The 22,895-nt window shown below is 38.9% G+C and overlaps 2 protein-coding genes across 6 annotated transcripts in view; one reads left to right on the forward strand and one right to left on the reverse strand.

Moving 5' to 3' along the window:
- Window positions 1–445: 445 nt before the first annotated feature.
- On the reverse strand, window positions 446–12,842 carry tmem218 (transmembrane protein 218). Its single transcript, XM_026941716.3, has 4 exons — window positions 12,588–12,842; window positions 12,241–12,387; window positions 9,300–9,402; window positions 446–1,102 (listed from the first exon to the last, which is right to left on the reverse strand). The coding sequence occupies exons 2-4, from the start codon at window positions 12,351–12,353 to the stop codon at window positions 968–970; spliced, it is 351 nt and encodes a 116-aa protein (XP_026797517.1). The 5' UTR covers window positions 12,354–12,387; window positions 12,588–12,842; the 3' UTR covers window positions 446–967.
- A 2,150-nt stretch (window positions 12,843–14,992) lies between these two features.
- The window catches only part of pknox2 (pbx/knotted 1 homeobox 2), a 73,734-nt gene continuing 65,831 nt past the window's right edge, over window positions 14,993–22,895 (forward strand). Inside the window, exons 1-2 of one of the 5 annotated variants that reach the window (XM_053241293.1) lie at window positions 15,183–22,422; window positions 22,561–22,690. The gene's annotated coding sequence lies outside the window, so the exon portion shown is untranslated. Of the gene's footprint in view, window positions 15,126–15,182; window positions 22,691–22,895 lie in introns of those variants that run through there. The other 4 variants (XM_026942049.3, XM_026942046.3, XM_034312915.2 and 1 more) reach the window with 4 other exon arrangements.

The following is a 22,895-nucleotide window of genomic DNA, read 5'->3' on the forward strand; positions in this document are numbered from 1 at the left end:
CTAGACCTCAGCAAGCTTCATAATGTATTCAGTGTGCACAGTATACACATCAACATTCACATGAATTAAGCGCTATAATGATGTCCGTCTCTCTTAAAGATATATGAACTTTTGACAAACATGATACAACAAAAACCCACACAGAGCATTTCCTTGTTACGATCCAAATAATCAACTTGCACAGCTTGACGTTCAGATGAAGCACCCAATTCTGCTCCCAGCGCCTTTGTCATACTGTGTAAAGAGACGGCATTTTAAAGAACGCTTCTAGTGAGCCAAATTAGCATGTCAAAATGATGCAGAGCTGATGAAATGTCTGGTTTGTGTTGTCCGTATGGACAATAAGGGGTAGCAGGTCACCAGTTAATAGAGTGGCATCAGTTCTTAAATCATGCACAGTTAATAATACTGACATTTGTAATAAACAATAAGTGATGCAAAGAAATATCAATAAAAATAGTGTTTTATTTAAAAATACAAGCAGCAAGTACAAAATTGAGAAACATAGCTACATTTCCAGATGCTCATCTGGCTAACAATTTTGATCCAAACAGACGTACAACTGAAACAGCACACAGTGGAGCAGCTGAGGTTTAAGAGTCTTGTTCAACGACCCAACTTGTGGTGTTGGGATTTGAACAACTTTCCAATCAGTAGTCCAAAGCTTTAACCACAGAGCCACTTGTACAATCACAGCATCTGAAAATAACATAGTAACTCAATACAGCTACTAAAGTCATTAAACTGGAGATGCACTGAATCAAGAATGCATCTGTCTTTACGATAACGGCGCTTTCTATAAGATAGTCCTCTTTTTTATTTTACAGTCGGAACATCTGAGGTCAGAACATCTGATTTGGCCAGCAGACAAAAACAATGGAGCCTCTTTGTAGGAGCCTCTCATCTGAAGTCAGCCTCATTGATGCTGGCTGGTCCATGAGGGAAGTGGCATGTGCCAGGCCCAGGTCTAGTGGGTTCTCAGAGGCTTGGCGTACACCGGCTCCAGGAGGTGGAAGGGTAAGAGGATGAACAGAGACACCAGGAAGACCACGCTCACTACAGCCAGGAGCACGTAGCGGCCGATGAAGAAGTTGTCCACTATCTGAAACACAGCAGATTAGAGCATTATAAACATGACAGCACTGAAACATTCTTTTAGACAAAATTGAAGGGTGGATTTCAATCTCATTTCTCCACTAGAGGTCAGCAGAACTCCTTCCTGAAAGTGTGCGAAAAGACGATTCCGTTCTTACAAGATATACTTTCCATTTGCTTATTTATTTCCATATACACAATCTTTGTTGTAGAATCCTGATGATATCTGATCACATCTTTTAGAAGAGCCTTCTTAAGGAAAGAAAACTTGATCTATTGTCATATTGACCTAACCAACACTGTTTTACACTTTCCTCTTCAGTGTGCTTTAGTAATCATGATAATTACAGTTTAAATCCTTTCAGGTTTGTATTTAGCTCTTTATGTTGAATTAAAGCTTTAGACGATGAAGAAATAAAGAAGCACACTAATGGCATTCAGCTATATAAAGAACAGCGTGTGTGTGTGTGTGAGAGAGAGAGAGAGAGAGAGAGAGAGAGAGAGAAGAAAAAAATGATAGTGAACGTGTGTAAAAGAGTGACAGACATAGACAAGGAGAAAGGCAGAGAAAGAGAAGGATTCTCTCTCACTCTGTGTGTGTGTGTGTGTGTGTGTGTGAGAGTGTGTGTGTGCACGAAAGGGGGAGGGAATCGTCTCCAGTGAATGCAGTGTTCTCTCGTTTAACGCATCTCACTTTCTAATTTGCCAATTAGCCGGCTAGCGAAGCAAGGAGCGGTGGCCATGTTTTATTAATGTGGCATTGAGTGAGCCGTGCCCAGATCCTGTTTGGGGCCAGCCTAATTGGCACTGTGATATGTTTTTGTACAACAGCGAAGGCTCCAGCATTTCTTATACAACAGACCGCCACTTATCAGGAGAAGCAGACGATCTGCTCAAACTTTTACCACAAGCAGCAGAACATGAGCACACAGTGAGGCTCGTTTCGCAGTCCTGGGTGACTCGCTCTCCACATGCACTCAGGACTGAAAAAAAGAGCATTCTTTGTGTTTAAAGCAATGTTGATATTACGTTTTCATATCATTATAGCATGATTTTATCTTGTAAAAAAAACAAATACAGGTTTACTTATCCATATTTTAACATTTTAACACAGAAGGAATCTTACCAGGCATTACCTTTGGGACCGCCTTCAGAGACTAAATCACAGTTATGCTTTTTAAAAATATGGCAAGTTCTTCCATCAAATGAGTAGAATAGCTTATAATAGCCATCCAGCTAACACTAGCTAGAAAGTCACATGACTGTCTACCTAAACAGTTATCCCCCACGTTGTATACAGCGCTACAGATACTTTGAAATAACGATAGTAGTAGATAATATCACGTTTGATACTGTATATTGTATGAATTGCATACATATTGAATATTGTACTTTGGAATGCATATACACACACACATATATATATCTATATCTATATCTATCTATCTATATATATATAGATAGATAGATAGATATAGATATAGATATAGATATATAGATATAGATAGATAGATAGATAGATAGATAGATAGATAGATAGATAGCTTAAATGCTAATCAAGATTAGTGAAATCAATTTATTGAATTAAAATTATTCAGCCAATTTAGAAAAGGTGTTTATTATTTTCATTCATAATTTATAATACTGTACCTAATAACCCTGTATTCCTTCATATGGACAAATCATTCAATCAAAATAGGACTGTGCCGTAGTCATGTTAAGTGAGTGCGCCTTTTAAATGATGAATGTGAATTATCTGATCCAATTAGACAATTATTTAATTAATAGATATGTAAATAAGTATGTATGTATGCTGCTAGAATCTGCAACCAGTTAAACTTCACTCATAAGTAAGCAATACAACATGACAGTGTGTGCTGTTATAGGAAATTAATCAAAGACAGGGTGGTGTGGTGGAGCCTGATGTGAAGCAGTGTTACAGTTACCATGCGAAGTTGATTATATTCCTATAACAGTGCATTCTAAAGTGTTTTATTCCTCTTATACCACATCAATTATGTTTTTTATTCAGTAATGAACAACAATTTTGATCTTTTATAGTTATGTGTAATGCTATGGAGACTGATAGCCAAGTTAGTTCCTGTTATCACTTAATTATAGCAGCTATAATCATTCGCTCCCTCACCAGCCTCTCTTCTTTTCTCTCTCTTGAAGTTAATAATACAAAACGCAGCTTGTCATGTTACCGAAAAACAAAAACCACAAACTACTCTTTCCTGATGACTTTCCCACAGCAAAAAACTTAAAGGAAAGTCTAATTCTAAAGGCTCAGTTATACTTGCTTTTAACTGTGTATGCAGGATGGCTGCTGCACAAATCCTGTGGTCATTAAAAGTAGCACTTTTGCACATCCTTAGAAATGAATGTGACGCATCTACATGGTGCAGTACCAACGGAAATAGTGGGATCAGTAGAGCACCATGTGACACTCTGTCCACAACTGAATAAACAACCTAACTCTTGTCTCAAATTGCATACTTACATACTATTCTAGAGCACTATTGAGTACTAACACTAACTCCTCTTACGGTTAATGTTTGAATTTTAAACACCTTTTATGTAGCCTTGAAACCTACCGAAAAGTTTGTTTGAGTACCGTCTTCTGGATTTTCTAGATTAGTAAATATTTTTGAATGTACAGTAAGGGTTTGATCTGAGACACAGCTCATGACAACAATCACCCCAACGGTAGAAAGTTTGAAAGAGAAACAGAGCTCATCAGTGTGCTTAACCTCACTGTGCATGAAATCGCTAAACATTACAGTCTGGCAGTTTTACAAAACCTGAAGCACAGGGATGTTTTGGCTCTGACGTGCCATCTAGTCGATGTTGATTTCAATCCTCTAGATGTACGTAAGATCCACAGGCGAGTGTTTGAACACCGAAGCTTACATTGCCGCTGCTTCTGCATGCGCACGCAAAGTCATTCATCAAGTATGTTTCAAACTCACACTGGAGATTCCTTCCATAAATGTTAATAAACATCTCTTAGCTTCACCATATCAATGATTACACATTCTTATATGCTAAATAATGTTGTTTTGTATTTGTTTATGATTATGCTTAGATAACATAAACGTGTGATTTGAATTACAGCTGCACTACTGTCAGAGCCATGCTGTTATGGAAAATTAATCAACACCTTCCAACCATTCAGACTGAAGAATTTAACAGCACTGTGGTATAAACACGAGTAACTAACGTTAGCCAATTAGTTAATTTGAGCTCACAAATATATGCTTTTCAGCACAAGCTTAATCACTGCTTTGACATTTCTAACCATTTCATTTTCGTTTCTAGCTGAAATCTGAGCTCATCATGTCCTTCGTTAACACAGATAATTCGTCTCAAACACAGTAATAACAAGGAAAGCCACCGTGGCTGCGTATTTCATGAATATTACAGTATGGTTTAATGCTCAGTGTCTGATTACTTTAGAGACAACACTATTGTGTCCTAAGACACTTAGTGATTACATTAAGAAGAACAGAGTTGTGGTTTTTTTGTGAATTACTGAAAGCTTTTACAACATTTAGTTTTTTTTTTCTATCTGTTCTGTTTTAATCTCAGGCTGAAAGGCAGAATGTAAACTGTGGATGTGGCATTTTGTGTGTGTGTGTGTGTGTGTGTGTGTGTGTGTACTGCAAGGGGTAGTTTGGCAGACAGGACACAGGTTTTGGCAGAAGCACATCGGGGGGATATGCTGCTGGGTGTTTGTGCTACTCTGCTGCTGCACAGAGATAAACCATACTAGGTCTTTGTGTTAAACACACACACACACCCACACACACACACACACCTTACAATGCAAGCAGCATGACAATTAGAGAATGTAAATTGGGAACAAGGTCATTTTGTATTTTTGTGCTATTAGCCTGCATCCTTTCATTGTAATCCTGAAGCTTGGTTTGTAAACCTGATGTGTAATTCTGTTGGGATGTAAAAATAACTCTACTCCAGTCCAAAGTAATCATTGTAAACCCTATACATCAATAGTGCTATACAATGCATGATTACATGCTCTCCATATACACATTTAAAGGTGCATTCCGGCATAAAACGTCAGAGTCTGGAGCGTGTTATTCCACTTAGACCACGGTAATTTGCCAATGATTACAATGTTTAATTTATTAATGAACAACATGCTGCACATTATAACAGTTCAGAGTTCAATTTAATGTTGTGGAACATCCAAAAGACAAGTTAGTTCCTGTTATTATATTATGTTATAGCAACGATAGATAACCAGTTATGCCCTCACTAGCATCTTCTTCGCTCTCTCTCTCTCTCTCTCTCTCTCTCTCTCTAAAGAAGTGCAGCTTTTTCAGAGAAACTGCAAGCTTTAGAGAAACTCCTCTGTCTTGAAGACTTTCCCGTGCTGGGAAACTTTCCAACGCACCGTGAATGTTACAAAGTGTTGACACCCACGACTCCTTCCACAAATGTTAAATAAATGTCTCCTAACAACAACCTTCACCACATCAACAATTATTATATTATTATAATAATTATTATAATAATATATTTTTTGTTGTTAAATAACATTTTTTTTATTAAATCCATTTATTATTAGTCTTAGATTACAGTATGTGAAGTGGCCTTCATACACGTCCCTGTGTATGAGCTGTTACTATAGAAACAATAATCTACTAGAACAAGCACATTAATATAAACCTATTGTTCATGTTATAGCTGGAACTACTGTCCAAGAGTTCAACTGTGCTGTGGTGTAAGCAAACATATCACACTATCTTTTTGTTTCCTTTACTTATAACACTAGGATTACACTCTGGGCAAAAAATGGGCCAAAATTATTCCATATCAAGTAAAGTGAAGAACACTCCTGCGCAATAAAAAAAAAAAAAGTCCAAGACCAAAATGGCAAAATATTAAGTTTTTAACGGTGTTAACAACAAATCATTGGTCAGGAAATTAGCAAGAATTAAACAAATACTGAAGATCTCTCCCTGCTCTATCAATCCCGGTTCCATTCACATGCTTGTTATCAGACTCTTGATGGGCTGCATCGGGTGTAGCAGATAACCAAATAATGATTCATCTTTTAAGGAAAAAAAAACATCCCAGAAGGTTTTTTTGAAAAATTTTGAACACCCAGACATTTTATATCAAATATTTTAATCATTATCATGATTTTTTTTACCTTTGTGTACAAGAAGACTATATAAGTGAATTTCCCTGTTTCTAGCTTTTCCCCAAAAAGTAAATGCAAATGGTGGCACAGGAGCTCTCAGGAGTGCATTTGTTTAATTCTTGCAAATTTTCTGACCAATGATTTGTTGTAAAGACCATTCAAAGCTTAATATTTGCCATTTTGGGTTTGGCCCATTTTTTTGCCCAGGAGTATACAAACAGATTTAAAGTATTGACGGAAAGTTCTTTAATAAATAAATTATTACCATTGCAATTGTTTGCAAATTTGCAGTAGGCTCATAAACGTTCCTACAGTCAGCGTTACCGTCCTTGCATTTTCCTGCCTACTATACCCAAGCCTGACTGAACCACAGCCGCTACACTCTAACTAATCAGAGGCTTATTTAATCTTATATACCACTTGGCATAGACATTTAAACAGACTGATGAAGATTGCACTTTTGCTTCTTAATAAAACATGAGAACTATTCTCCCAGGATGACTACGGAGCTAAAATGTATATTGGAGGTCACTTTAACTTCTGTGGCTGGGGTAAAGCAGGTAGCTAACGTAAGCATATTGTTAATTTCAATTCAGACTTGGCTGAATATCTCATTACCCATTTTCAGTACAGTCCCATACTAACCCAACTTTGTTTTATAAGTTTCTATCTGACAGCCAGTCATCTTCCAGGAAGAATATAAAATGAACACAACATAGGTGGCTATGGCCAATCAATATTCACTCCTGTCCACTCCTGTCTGCCAAAAACAGGAATCTGAACGTTCACTGTTGAATGTTGGAAGACCAGGCAAAGTTTAACTGATTGGCTAATTGCATGAATGAGCAGGTGTACAGGTATTCCTAATAAACTGCCCAGTAAGTGTATGTTCCAATGTACAGTCCCCTCCAAAAGTATTGTAACAGCAAGACCAATTCTTTTGTTTTAGCTAAACACTGACGACATTCGAGTTTGAGATCAAAAGATGAATATGAGACAATAAATCAGAATTTCAGCTTTCATTTTCTGATATTTAACGTTAGAATGATTGTTTAAACAATTAATAGCTCTGAATGTCTACTGTTGGTTTGAGCCCTGGGTTTTGCGTGTAAAGACTGCATCTGTTGTTAAAATGGATAAACCAACATGAAGAAGAGAGAGCTGTCTATGGGAGAAAAGCAAGCCATTGTGAATCTGAGAAAAGAGGCAAAATCAATCAGAGCCATTGCACAAGCATTGGGCATAGCCAATGCAACAATTTAGAATGTCCTGAAAAAGAAAGAAACCACTGGTGCACTAACCACAAGACATGGAACAGGTCGGCCAAAGAAAACAACAGCAGATGATGACAGAAACATTGTGACAGCTGTGAAGAAAAACCAAGAAACAACAGTCAGTGACATCTCCAACAACCACCACCACCAAAGACCAGGGATGAAGGTGTGACAATCCACCATTTGAAGAAGACTTCGAGAGCAGAAATGCAAAAAAAAAAAAAAAAAAAAAAAAGCAAACCACTCATCAGCAATAAGAATCAGAAGGCCATGCTGGAATTCCCAAAGAAATACAGAGATGAGCCACAAAAGTTCTGGAACCAAGATTAACCTCTACCAAAGTGATGGAAAGGCCAAAACATGGAGAAAGAAAGGATCTGCTCATGATCCAAAACATACGAGCTCACTGATCAAGCACGGTGGAGGTAGCGTCATGGCTTGGGCTTGCATGGCTGCTTCTGGAACGGGCTCACTAATCATTATTGATGATGTAACTCATGATGGTAGCAGCAGAATGCATTCAATTTACAGAGAAATGCATCCAGTCTAATTGGGAGGAACTTCATCATGCAGCAAGGCAATGACCCAAAACACACTGCCAACACAACAAAGGGCTTCATCAGGGGAAAAAATGTGGAAGACTAGGCAAGTTAGACTGGGCAAGTCAATCACCAGACGTTAACCCAATTGAGCGTGCATTTCACCTCCTGAAGAGGAGACTGAAGGGAGAAACCCTCCAAAACAAATAACAACTGAAAGTAGCTGTGGTACAAGCCTGGAAAAACATCACAAAAGAATAATGCAACAGTTTGGTGATGTCAGTGGGTTGCCAGCTTGATGAAGTAATCGCAAGCAAGGGATATGTTAACAAATATTAAGCGTTATTTACTTTCCTCTACATTTAGACTATGTGTTCTAATAATTTTGATCACCTTAGAATTGGGTGCTGTGTCACCAAATGTGCCTGTTCTAAGTTGTTCAAAACGTCTAGATTTAAATATCAGGAAATGAAACCTAAAATTCTGATCTATCTTTTGAGCTCAAACCCAAATGTCTTCAATATATAGCTGAAACAAAAGAATTGGCCTTGCTGTTCTAATACTTTCGGAGGGGACAGTATTTTAGTTTTAGAGAATTTTGAGAAAGTAAATCTGAAGTAACCTTAAAATGAAGGCCTTGTTGAACTGCACATATGGATGACAGTCCTTTTCCTAAATTTGATGCCCCATTTCTAAAAACTTATCTAAAAATCTTATAATACTAAGGTCACAAGCTAGCACAAAGAAAATAAAGAAAGAAAAAGAAGGGGGGAAAAAAGGATTCAGAGTGCCTAAATGATCTGCCTGCAAAGTGGTTATAGGCCGCTCAAAATTTACTGCCACCTTCATGATGAAGCATTCAAACAAACAAACAAACAAACAAACGAACAAACAAATAAGAAATCGCTCTAGAGACTACAGCATCACCACTGTAAGAGGTGAGTAGGCATATTTTCAAGAAATGTATCAATAGTTACATTTCTTGCCAGTACGTCCCTTTAAATAAAAAATAAAAACAACAACAAAAAAATGTTAAAAGATCTGTACAAGGTCTGAGAGGTGGGCTGGAAGAGCGGCTTTTAATCCTGTGTGCATTTATTCATTCTTCAGATTATCCTGCTCAGGGTCACGGAGGATCTGGAGTCTATCCTAGGAACAGGCTGTGAGGTGGGGAGGATGTGTGCAGTTCTTTCTTAATGCTGAAAATAACATACTAACCTGTGTTTCTTTAACAGGAGATGGTAATTCAGAGGCTCGAGGGAAGAACACAAGGATCAAGGTGATGGTTAGAGCCAACAGCACCAAGGGAATGATCCCAAGCCTGATCAAAGAATACATTATTATAAATTTAATATGTACATAAATTTAAATACATGCAAGAAGATCTTAAAAATTCACAGTATGGCTGCATAATGTAATATAATATCATTTTGCAATAACAAAGAAATCTTGAGGTGACAGAATTAATGACCGTCCTTCATTTATTATTTTTAAATTATGTACAGTGGATCAAGTGCATGAGGCGTTTCATCGAAACGTCCAGCAAACACTCATATGAAATGGACGAGGCTGACAAGGATGCTCACGACATATGCAATATTAAATACATTTTGTTATCAGCTAGTGACAGCTGCTGCAATTGTAACCTTCTGCTATATCATTTAAAGCAATAAATAAAGAAGAAACGTGACAGAACATGCTGTTAGCGGAAACATTTTAACAATGAGGTGGTGTGATACGACCCAATTTGAAGGGAGTTACTGCCCCAAAGTTGATTATTTTCCAATAACAGCATGTCCTGTAGTATTTTATTCTCCAGTGACTTGCCAACACTAATTATTTATTTATTTATTAAAGAATGACACAGCGTAAATCTGTTTATAGTTAAGTTTAATGTTGTGGAACATCATTTAATTTTGTGAAAAGTTAGTTCCTTTTATCACTTATTTTATAACAGCTATAAACAGTCATTCCCTCACCAGACTCTGTTTTTTTCCTTTCTTTTCACGTTAATAATAAAAAAAATGCAGCTGGTCATGTTACTAAGAAACAGCAAAGCTGAAGACTTTCCTCTGTTCGAAAACTTAAAGTTACAGCTTTACCTCTGACACGGCTCTGACACTGGAGACTCCTTTCAAAAATGTTAAATAAATGTCTCCTCGCAGAAAACTTCCACCATATCATCTATTAGACCCCTTTTTAATCTGCTTATGTGGAGTGTCCGCCATACAGTTCCCTGTGTTGTTCAAATATTAGAACAAGCATATGAAAATAAACCTTGCAGCAGCTTTCCAGACTGCCACCGGGCAGATGTTATCAGAGCATCCAGTCATAAACAAACAAGCTAATGAACAGTTTTTACTTGCAGACTCTCAGGTTCCTAGATAGCCTCTAGCACTGCTCATTCCCACATTCCCTGTGTCACTCAGTCATTTTACACCTTACATTAGCTCAGTCAAATAGTTTACACTACTCATTGTTTTCCCACTTACTTATATTCTACAGGGTGTCCCAAAAGTCTCCATACGTACGGGAATTTAACAATTTTTAGCAAAACGTCTTCCATAATTAGTTTATATTATTTTTTTTTCAGATACCCTTTAAGAATGCCTTTGACAAAAGAAGACCGTATTGAAATCATTCTCTGGATGCTGGATCGGAAAGCTGTCGCAAGGTTGTGATGGACTTTAACAGGAAACATGGCAAGCACATCACACACGACACTGCTGCCAAACTTCTAAACAAATTCAAAAAGACTGGAAGGGTTGCAGACCATGAGAAGAGGCCGTCCATAAACGTCCACTGACGAAGGCACAACTGACGTAGTGCTGGAATACACAGTCCCCTATGTATGGAGACTTCTGGGACATTCTGTACTTTGAGTATTATACTCTTACTGCACTCATTTTAATCACATTTGTTTAAATTGGGTTGTTAGTTGCAAAGCTATCTTATTGTACAAAGAAAAGTATATACATGCATACAAAATACATTCGTTCACACTGAAAAAGGCTGTAGGTGTAAATGTCCTTTAACGTTTTACACATTTTAGGATTGAGGACAAAATTCAACATTAAAACAACTGCTTTCTTTCAGAGATTGTAACTGCTACAAAAACAGTTTAAAATGTCTAAAAATATATTGTGATATCTCAAAAAAGTGTATTGCAACATAACATCACAATACCAGTATTATTTGTAGTATGTAGATTTACATGTTTTTCCCCATGTCTGCTGGGGTTTCCGGTTTCCTCCCACTTCCTAAAACTGGCACACTAAGTTGCCCCTAGGTGTGAATGAGTGTGTGCATGTATGTGTGTGATGCCCTGCAATGAATGTGCGTCCCATCCTGGGTGTACTCTCACCTCAGTGTTAGAATACTGCAGCTCTGACCAGGATAAAGTGCTCACTGAAGATTAATGAATGAATGAATGAATGAATGAATTGTACTTGTTGCTCTTGTGTGTTTCGTACATTCTGTGACTTGTAAGCAATTTACCTTGCCATAATATTTCAGTGTAAATACACTATATGCCCAAATGGTTGTGGACACCTGAGCATCACACCCATATGTGGTTCTTCCCTAAACTGTTGCCACAAAGTTGGAAACACAAAATTGTCTAGAATGTCTTTGTTTACAGTAGCATTACAATTTCCCTTCACTGAAATTAAGAGGCCTGAACGTGTTCCAGCATGACAATACCCCTGTGCACAAAGCGAGGTCCATGAAGACATGGTGGAAGAGCTCGAGTGGCCTGACCTCAACCCTACTGAACATCTTTGGGATGAACTTGAGCACTGACTGTACCTCGGGTCCAACATCAGTGCCTGATCTCACTAATGCTCTTGTGGCTGAATGAACATAAATCCCCCACAGCCACACTCTAAAATCCAGTGGAAAGCCTTCCCAGAAGAGTGGAGGTTATTATAAGAGCAAAAGGGGACTAAATCTGGTATGGGATGTTCAAGAAGCACATATGAGTGTGATGGTAAGGTGTCCACAAACGTTTGGCCATATAGTGTATGAACTGGACTTGACTTCCGTGTCATTTTCTTAGCACATTATTCTGTTGGCTGGATATATTTGGTTTGGCAAGTCTGCAGGATAAAAATGACAAGAAAGAAAGATAGTTAGTTAGTTAGTTAAATGATGGGCTTACTTGGTTGGACCAGCAGCACGGGACATGATGAGACTCAGGACCAGAGTCCCTATCCACATGAGGCCAATGAGGAAGACACCTGTCCCCACCCCCAGCACCAGCGCCCCGCCCATAACTCACCTGTACAGGTGTATATTGCACAACAAACTGTCCAAGAGAAAACACACAACATTTAGAACTAAGCCATTAATAAGTTTGCATTAGTGTAAGAAACAGAGGTAAAACGTGACATGTCTTTTGTGTTAGTCAGCTTTAACCTACAGAATTGGTTTCAGCTTTAACCTACAGAATTGCTAATATAATTTGAATGTTCAGTCACAGCTCAGTTTCCCTCTTTATCTGCTTACCTGTTAGCCAAACAAGCTAATCCTACTTCCGCTAATGAATTATGGATTAGTCTGTGACGCTGGTGAAATTAGACTGAGTCTGATTTATCAGTAAAAAAACAAAAACAAAAAAACAAATAGACTTGTACGACAAACCAAATAAAGTCCGTTATATTAGTTATATTTGTCCCTGGATACAAAGCGGCTTCGTGTTGTTGGTCTTCACTTCCTGGGTTACCGCAAACCAGCCAATCAGAGAAGTCGTTTCGCTGCACAAGAATTCTGGGAGTTGTAGTACTTTTGTCCAGCTCGTAGATAAACGTTATCACTAGCCTGGGCACATGGAGACCATCTGTAATGTAAATATTTACATTTTCATTGATTCATTTCGCATAACAAACTTAGAATTGAGAGAGGATTCAGTTAAAGTTTAAGGGCTCAAAAGTAGGATTTAAACTTGTAATATTCAAATGACTCAAATTGTTAAAGTATATTCTTTATAAGAGTAGTGTTTTTATTTTGTTCAGTGTTGTAAACAAATTAGCCTACATGCTATAACAGGAACTATTATTAATATACAGCATTAAATTTTTTTGCAGCCAGAGACTCCTTTACTGTAAAATAAATTTCGCAGACCTCCTTGGTGCAGTTTTTTTTTTAATCAACAAAATTCAATTATTCAAATATTAGGCTCATTATTTTAATATGTGCAGTGTTTTGGATATTTATTGGAACCATAAAGCTTTTTATTTCTGAACTTTCTCCTGACAGAACATATTACGTCAAAAAAGTTGACATTATTCATAGGCCTAATTGTTTTTGAGTGACTGAGGTTTGGACTACACCCATTCAGATAAAGTGACCAGTCAAACAGAATAAAAAACTGTTAGATAAGGAGGAAGACACAGCGGGGAGTGCTGTTCAAGGAAAATAATCCACAGCTGGCTGCTGTGATGTGGCCCAACACAAAGCGGAGTTACTATTACCATCCTAAAGATGATTATTTTCCAATAACATTGTGTCTTGAAGTGAAAAATTGGAACTCATTTACATGGTGAAGCTTTCTGTATGTAGCTATTTATTTAACATTAATGGAAGGAGTCTCCAGTGTCAGCATTTTGTAATAGTCCATGTGTTGCAGTGGAGTCTTCAGGACAGAGGACTTTCTCATTTCGTGGTAACATACACACAAGCTGTGTGTGTTTGTGTGTGTTTAATTGTTAGTAACGTCAAGAGAGAGGAAAAGTAATAATAGGAACTAACTTGTCATGCAGAAGTTCCATCCATCCGTCCATTTTCTGCACCGATTATCCTACACAGGGTCATGGAGTAACCTCGATCCTATCCAGGGGACTCAGGGGACAAGGCGAGGGACACCCTGGACGGGGTGCCAACCCATCACAGGGCACAATCACACACTCACACACTCACACACTACAGACAATTTGGAAATGCCAATCAGCCTACAACACATGTCTTTGGACTAGGGGAGGAAACCGGAGTACCCTGAGGAAACCCCTGAAGTCCTGGGCGAATATGCAATCTCCACACACACAGGGCGGAGGCAGGATTCACACCCCCAACCCCGCAGATGTGAGGCAACAGTGCTAACCACTAAGGCACGCTGCCCCCCATGCGGAAGTTCCACAACATTAAATGTAATTATAAAAGGTTGAAAAGCATGACGTGTTTGTTCATTACTAAATTAAAAATCTGCAGTCACTGTTGGGGGTGGTGGTTGTGGATTACTTTAATGTAACAGCAAGCCATGGTGTGTTTTATTCCTTGCATAATAAATACAGGCCTAACAACTTTGATAATGATGGAGGTGTGGTTTCCACCAGTGGAACAAAAAAAAAGTGTCCCTGGACGCAGGGGTGGACTTAGCACTAAGCAAAGGTAGGCAACTGCCTTGGCCCCCAGAACCCAAGGGCAAATGCAAATGATATATTTTTAATTATTAATGCTAAATAATGTATGCTGAAAATTTAAATTTCGGTGTTAAAACACTGAATAGGTCCCCCAAATCAGTAAATCCACCCCTGCCTGCACGCTAACCCACTTTGAGAAGCACTGTCAGAGGGAGTTTAGAAGTTCATCCAGCTGTGCCTTGATGAAAAGGTGTTCCTGATGTTGAATCTGCTGAACTCAGGGGCGCGCAGTGAACACTACACTATACTGCATATCTTTTCAGCCAGAGTGAGTGCCAGAATGGACTTGCTGCTAGAGGGTGAGCGCAAATGTTTTACACCTACACCATTCCTGAGAGCTTGATATCAGTCATCAGTGTCAGATATCGGTGTGTACCGACAGGGGGCCCGCAGACTCCGCACTTCTCCCCGCAGAGGCGCTCCGCCCGGCGCTGCGTGTTTTCCTGTGCGCGGCCACTGAGAGACAGAAAGACAGGAGCGGACGGAGGTGTAGAAGACGAGAGAGAGAGAAGAGGGGGGAGATGGGGGGCGGTGGGCGGGGTCTGACATGGCTCACGTCACTAGTTGTGTAGGGGAGTATGGGCTGTGCTGTCAGCCCGGTGTCAGTCTGATGAAGATTGGCATTCAGGTAAGCTGTCATTCATTTTCAGTGTCAGGAGCGCGCAGGAGCTAACACTCCCGACTTCTCTCCCTCTTCTCTCCCTCTTCTCTCCCTTTACCCCCCTCTCTGAGTCCTGCTCACAAAAGGCAGGACATTATTCATCCAGACAGGGCCATGCACAGGAGAGAGAGAGAGAGAGAGAGAGAGAGGAGGGAGGGAGGGAGGAGAGCGTGAATGAGTGAGATAGAGGGAAGAAGGAAGAGAGGAAAAGAGAGACTCGGGTGAAGACGCGATGTCGGAGGCGCGTTGGAATTGTTTAGATTTGTGGGTCTTTTTCTTTTTTTTCCGCACTATGAAGGATGTGGAAGGATTTGGGGATAATGTGGTATTCTGGTGTGTGTGTATGTATGTGTGTGTGTGTGTGTGTGTGTGTGTTTCAGTGCGTGTTTCAGGTGATTGGTTTAGCTATGAAAAATAATGTGTGTGTACATGCCCATGAAAGAGACATGAGGCAGGCGCGTGCGTTTTAACGCATCTACTGCTGTACATTATGCGGGGTATTTGCATCATCTGATTACATTAGTATCATTATTATTTATTTAATTATAGGCTATATTAGTAGTGGAATGGTAGAATGTGCAGGCTGTGTAGCTACTCACAGTGAAATAGAGAGAAACACACAGTATTTCTATGTTTGCATTGTATTTTACGCACCAGAGTGCGCTTTCCTTGGTTTATAGGCTACTGTGTGGGATTTTTGTAGAAAACGACCGAGCAAATCCACTGAACTGTCTTTTCTCTATTTCATACTGAGTACTGAGTGCTTAGTAAGCTCTTAGTGTTTTCTACTTTTCGTGCGTTAAAGCTGAAGTATCTTGCGGCTTGTTATTGCGGATAAAACAAAGTACACTGAATATAGCAATTACAAACAGATGAAAAGTGAAAAATCCCACTGCTAAAGAGGTGCTGATCGAGGATATTGCATTCAATAAAATGTTTACATGAACTTTAGACATTTCAAGCATCTCATTTTTCACTAAGAAAGGTTTACAGTCAACTCTGCAAGTCTTTCTTTATTTTTATTTTATTATATTCTTAAATTTCAGTATGTTGCTTTGCTGTTCTGTGGATTAAATATATTTGGTACCTAGAGCATGGCATTTTAACTTTGTGGTGTGGTGTTTTTTTTCCCCCTGCTTTATATCAGTGTTTCAATCTTTGTGCTTAAACCTGACTTTTAAACCTGAAATATTACTTTATATGCTTTCATTGGGGAAAAAAAAAAAAAAAAGCACTAAACTGCACCTTACCTTGTTGCTGGGGTGGAACCCTCAAGGGTACATTACTTATAGTTGAATATCACCTTTTCACCTGGAAATGTGGCTATATAATGTACCTTAAAATGATTTAATGTACAAAATGGACCATAATTAATTTTTAGAGTAATGATGTAAAGGTACACTATGCACCTTTCTAGGTAAAAAATAATAATAATAATACACACTAAATGTACAAAAGGAGTTTATCTGTGTTATTTGGCAGCCCGAACATAATGTTGATTATTAATTCAATATGCTTTACTGGCATAACCATATACAGTGAGTATTGTCAAAACATATATAGTTACTTATACACACACACACAGACACACACACACACACACACACACACACACACACACATAAAAGACTTTAAGTTTAGCATCTGCATTTTTCCAATCATTACTTTTGCTGCATATATATAGATATAAACAATAAAATCCCTAGTGCATTTAACAATGCTAGTGTTTCTATCAGTCCAGCTGGAGAGAAAAAAAAACACTAACATTTAACTCTACATTGGTTTTACTGTGAAATTGTTATAATATGAATTAGTACACTTAAAATTCAGCATTATTGGTATTCATTACAGTGTTCTTCTGATGTCTAAGAAGTTCTTCTTACTTCTAATTCAATCGGATAATTGGAATTTTTCATAAAGACTTACAGAAGCACACACACACACACACACACACACACACACACACACACACACACACACACACACACAAGCACTGCACACTGTGAGATAATACCATTATGTCTGCAAATTAGAAAGTTATGTCAAGTAAATGGTTTATACATAACTTTATTTGCTGTGAAATGATTTCAGCATTAAGCTTTTGTCTTGCACATGTTAAACAACTGTTCGAGATTTGACATTCTTTGCACAAAAGTGAATTAAACTTCAGCCCATGCGCTTTAATTCATCAGACAATACCTCTGCTTGGTAACTATAACAAATATCCTAAAAGCGGTTATAATAAAGCTCATGGCATAATTCTGTGGTACTGACATGTGGGTTGCATTGCACACATAACCATGAAAGTCTTCCCATGCCACTCTGTGCCTGACATGTGAGCCATAAGAGTCCATGCCTTCTGACACTCACTGTCGCAGAAAAGCTGGATAAGGAATTTCTCACCATCTGAGAGAGAGAGCAAGAGAGAAAGAGAGAGAGTGTGTGTGTGTGTGTGTACGTGTGTGTGTCTATATGTCCCCATGCCCTCTCAGACACGAGTCTCTCATAATTAGGTGTTGTATTTCCGTGGTTAGGGCATCAGAAGGCTGTGATATTTTGTGGGGGAGATACTTGCGGTGTGGTGCCAATCTAAATGCTGAGATCCCCACTGTGATCTTAATTGATGATTTGTGTCATGGGAATAGCTGCCCTTGGGCAAAATGGCAGATACAGAATATTCTGACTTTATTTGCATATTCCTATTCTGTGTGTCTCGAGCAAATTGCAGGCGAAGGTACAATCCTGTAGGTCCTGCAGCTCTTTTTTTGCACTAATCACTTCTTTAGTGAGTTTGTCTACCTCGATAAGAGCCGTAAACAGAGTGGAAACAGCATATGTTATGAAGCCATTCAAGCAGCTATAAAGCTATTTAGAAAATTGAGCTTCGCATTAGCGTTTGTCATTTTCTTGTTTTAAAACCCCATTCAAATGCTTTAGTTTTCACCGATAACCCAGGTATTTTTCACTACAAGCCTGTTTTATTGAACTTTGAGAGAGTAAATGCTTCCTGTGCTAATACATTTTCTCGTATAGAATGTAAATTATCATTTATTGAGATCTCATTCCCTAACTCTAACTCTAAGTCTGTATAAATGGATACGCACTTAATTCGCCAAAGTAGTTCATTCCAGTGTATTTCTCTCAAAATTCCAGCAAAAGGAATCATCAATCCTCAGTCTTTCAGATACCGTGCTCTGTGCAGTCAAGGTCTTTGGCGAGTTTGTGAGTCGATGTGAGGCTTTGCACGCGGATGTACCTGAGAACACACATCCGGATGATTCTGATGCAAGGAGGCAGGGTGCGAGGCGCATTCACTAAGCCCTGCTGATCCCGACTGCTCTCCGAGGAGCACGGGTCTGCTTTTGCTGCATGTCCAAACAACCTCGCCGCACTCTCCTCTTTCCCCACTCAGCCTCTTGGCTGCTTGGCATAACAGTCCAGTTCCTCCCTGGGGAAACTTGAGGTGCAGGCAGATTTGCTTGATTTATGCTGGTGGAACAGCGCTGCAGATATTTAACGATCACCTATAGTGCTCACATCACCGGCCAGAGAGTTTGCACAGGCTCCTGTGTGTGCACAGGGACGAAAGGACATTACGCTATGAGCATGCATCAGAAGGATGAGAAGATATTATTTATAGCAGCTGTGAAAGACAGCAGCAGAGCGGGTTGTCAGGATTTTGGATGTGGTTAATGAATTCTAATAGAAAAAGCCAAATCCGAGTTAACAGCTGAAATAAATAGTATTACTGTTATACCTTTATTTACTTTGTGTAGAGGTATGAGAGAATGAAAAAAAAAAAAGATTCAAATGAGTATGATCTGGTTCACAAATTTATGATGATGATAATGATGATGGCGATGATTATTATTACTACATTTTTTCCCACATGCAAATGGAAGAATACCTCATTTACGAGTAAGAAATAATTACCACATAAGGATCAAAAGCAGATTTAAATTAGCAGTGGCTTATTAATAATTCTGAATTTAAACACCCTTAACAAGACTGTAAACGTTACAGCGCCTTTGTTCTTATCTCTGGTGGTATGCTGCTAATCCTAATAAATGAACAATGCCTAGCTGAGAGAAACAGGCCTCGTCTGAAAATGCTGAATTTATTATACTTTTAAGCAGTTGCTGAGCAGGCGAAATATCTGATCCGAATTCATCTGCAGATCAAAAAGCTGAAAATACCAGCTGAGAGCAGCTTTCTACCTTTTTGTTCATCTGAAAATATATGACTATATGTGGGAATATGTGTTAGAATAATAATATAAAAAAGCTTAGTGAAGAGGGGTATGGTTAAAATTTGCTCAGTTAGACTGAATGTGTGGAAAGCTGTTCTCATATATTCTATACATTTCTTACATTTGTACAATATGGACTCAGACAGAAGCGAGACTTTTGGAGTTGTCTACTGGTTTTCTCACTTTTGTTTTTTTGATAATGCCTTGGGAATCTTTCTCCTGCTTCTCAGGAAGCCAGTTCTCAGGAAGCTGGCTTTTGTTTGAGCTGCCCTGAATTCCCATCTATTACTGTAAAACCCATCTTGAGTAAAAGTGCCATTGCTCTTAGGCCCCGCTGGAATGACATTCTTTGAGAAAGCCTTGTTTTTCTCGGTTTCACACTTCCCGTTTCGCCACCCTGAGTGGTCGGACACAGACTGCCATTGATTTGGAGCACCTGATTTTAGTTGGCCCTTACACATTTTGTTGTATCTGTCTCTTTCCTCCCCTGCAGATCTCCTGTCTGAGAATCTTTTGTTGTTCTCTGTAAGAAGCCCAGACATCTCAACCATCTTTTTTTTTTTTTCAACTGCAAAGCCATTTAAAGGCATTGATTGCTAGCTGTATGCCTTGAAAACCTCTTCATAATAGCATTACTCCGAGGCAGCATCACTTAACAGCATGGATAGAATTCTTTCCTGTGTTAATGTACTGGCATGTTTTTTTTTCTTATATGGAACATAAGTGACTCTTGAATGAGCTCCCATTCACTTACTTTAAGAGCACTGTTACCTTCGGTTCAAATAAATGGATGTGCATTTTATTTGCTAAGTGGTGTGTTTTTCCCTGTTTTACTAGCCTGTTATATGCCAAATACTTTATCCCTCTGATATAAAGCATCAGCATGGCCTCATCCCAGGGAGACTGTAAAGCTCATGGCTTTCCTCTGGCTTCAACATAATACGTGATTTACAGCATGCACAAAGTTCAGCGTCTGAAAAATCCGACTCTGCTTTACTTTAGAACTCATGCCAAGGATTCCTTATGCCAGACTTTGTAGAAATCGTTGACAGATTTAACACGAATAACCTCCAAGCTGGCGGTTTATAAGCAGGTAGTAAATGATGTGAATCCGTTTACCTTACTCCGTGCTGAGGCCTTAACTTTTGTTGCTTATTTCTGTGGTTCTGGAAACTTTGTTCTGGTTTGTTGTTCATTCCTGCCTGCAAAACTTGGCGCAGGATAAAAATTCAAGACCTGCAGCATGAAATATATATTATACAGAGCAGGCTAACTTGGAATCCAAGTCAAATTACTTAAAGCTACATGGAATGAAGTAACATATTGGTAGCAATTACAGCTGAGAAGTAAACAGTCCCACACTCATTCATTTTCCATTCAGCAACACATACAAAGTTTATATTCAGTGTGGATTTGACCAATTCTCAATCACACAAGTTAAATGATTTATATTATTTTTTTTATATCCATGAACTATAGACGGCTTTTTATTCACATTTAACATAGATCATTTTTGAGCATGTAAGAAAGATGAACGATGTGCTAACAAATAGCTCTTCATTATTCTCATATGTGGCTTTATTTATACATGGATCATTCCCAGAGTCGACCACGGTTCATAAAGAAGTGAGATATTTAGTTTAGTGTAAATGCGTTGCTTCGTATGACTCGAGTCACATTTTCAGGGCTTTTAACAACAGAGTTTTTCACACTGACGGGATCATTGCTAACACATTGGGCTTTCTCAGTATGTGAACATAATGCGAATAATCTCATTTTGCCTCTGATTTAAGAAGTTGTTCTATTTGAGGCCTCAAAAACATACTTTTGGATTTCTAAATGATTTCTGCCTCAAGGCATCGAGGTGTTTCTTTCCGTTCAACAATAACACTGCAGATTGGCGCACAGCATGTCCTGAGGCATTTGTTACAGAAGTTTTGAAGCCTTCTTGCATTCATAAAATATTATCTCCATTCTGATGTTGCTTTCATGCTATCATGAAACACGTCTTGACAGTGGTCCAGGTGTTATTTGTTTCCATCAGAACTAATTACAGGCTGCATGGATAGCAGCTCCTCTATGACCGTGGTGACTGGTGTAATCTGATAAGGAGACGGGATATGGAGTTTAAATCTTGGCCTAGTCAGAAAGAAACACTGCACACTGGACACACGCACACACACATCTGCACATGGACAGTGTCTTCATTTAAGCTTTTGTTATTAAAGTGTTAACCTTAAAAAAGAGACCAATCACACATGATTTTTTCCAAATATTTATTTATGATGTTATCTATTGCAGAATAAGTACTGCTATTTATCGACACAAGCGACCCTCTTGTGAATAAGGTGTGTGTGTGTGTGTGTGTGTATGTGTACTTTAAAGCAAGTTGGTACACTGAATATTACTACATTGATTCCCCATACCATAAACAAGATGACCATGCTGTGATAGTTTTGCTACATTTTTCTTGCAATCTGGTGTTTTGCTTCTCATTAGTCTCCATAATCAAGAATTTAGAAATCGATGCATTTATCAATGATAGATCAGCAGTAACTAATGGAATGTTCTTGGCAGGATTCAATGTGAGAACCAACTGATCACCAGGCATTCAAAGCCCATGGCGGCCTGAAAAACATTCCCATGATCTCAAGTATAACTTCATAATGCTGCCCTTCAGAAGGCTCTGATGACAACTCGGGGGCTAAAAGTGAAAAATAAACAGCTGCAGGCGCACAGCTTGGAGTAAATGTGGACATGGCAAACAGCCATGGCCAGGGTAGCATGACACTGAGACTGAAAAAAAAAGGAGGACAAGAGACCTCTCTGCCAGCCTCCGGTGTGCCAGGCGTGCCAGAAAAGTCTTGGTGTTGGCCCAGGTCATCTCGCTTCAGTATGGTTGGAAAAAAAAGAGGACGGATATTGGCTGGAAGGTGGCAGGAATGCTGTAAAAGGCTTGCACCTGCCTTCTGAGGAGTGGAGTTGTGCTGTGGGGTTGCTGAAACAGTGCTAGAGGTATTTATAAACAGCCCTGGACATTTAATACAGTCAATCACACATCACATCTCGCCTTTCAATGTTTGCAGCCAAAAACACAGCTGGGCTGAGCGAACGAGGAAAGAGTTAACCTTTTCCTTTCTGCTTTGAAACAAGGCCGGAAAAACAGGGTGAAAGGTCAAACTGAATTGAGATACTGCAGGGGAATTCCTCACTGTTCCTCTGAACTGGAGTAGAGCTGCCGTACATCGTACTGTTCTTTAGATGGACACAACAACGCCTCCTGGTACATCTTTAATGCTGTTTTCTCATATAGAAATAAAAGCCTGCAAATAAAAAAAAGGAAATATTGTTAAGTGTGTGTGTGTGTGTGTGTGTGTCCCTATGCATATCCATGTCCTTTTCTTTACCTGCATTTGGGCTTCTTGCATGCATATACACTCCCTGTCCACTTTATTAGAAACACCTATACACCTGCACTTTCTTGCAAT

The sequence above is a fragment of the Pangasianodon hypophthalmus genome, chromosome 17 (assembly GCF_027358585.1).
Source record: "Pangasianodon hypophthalmus isolate fPanHyp1 chromosome 17, fPanHyp1.pri, whole genome shotgun sequence".
NCBI classification, from domain to species: Eukaryota; Metazoa; Chordata; class Actinopteri; order Siluriformes; family Pangasiidae; genus Pangasianodon; species Pangasianodon hypophthalmus.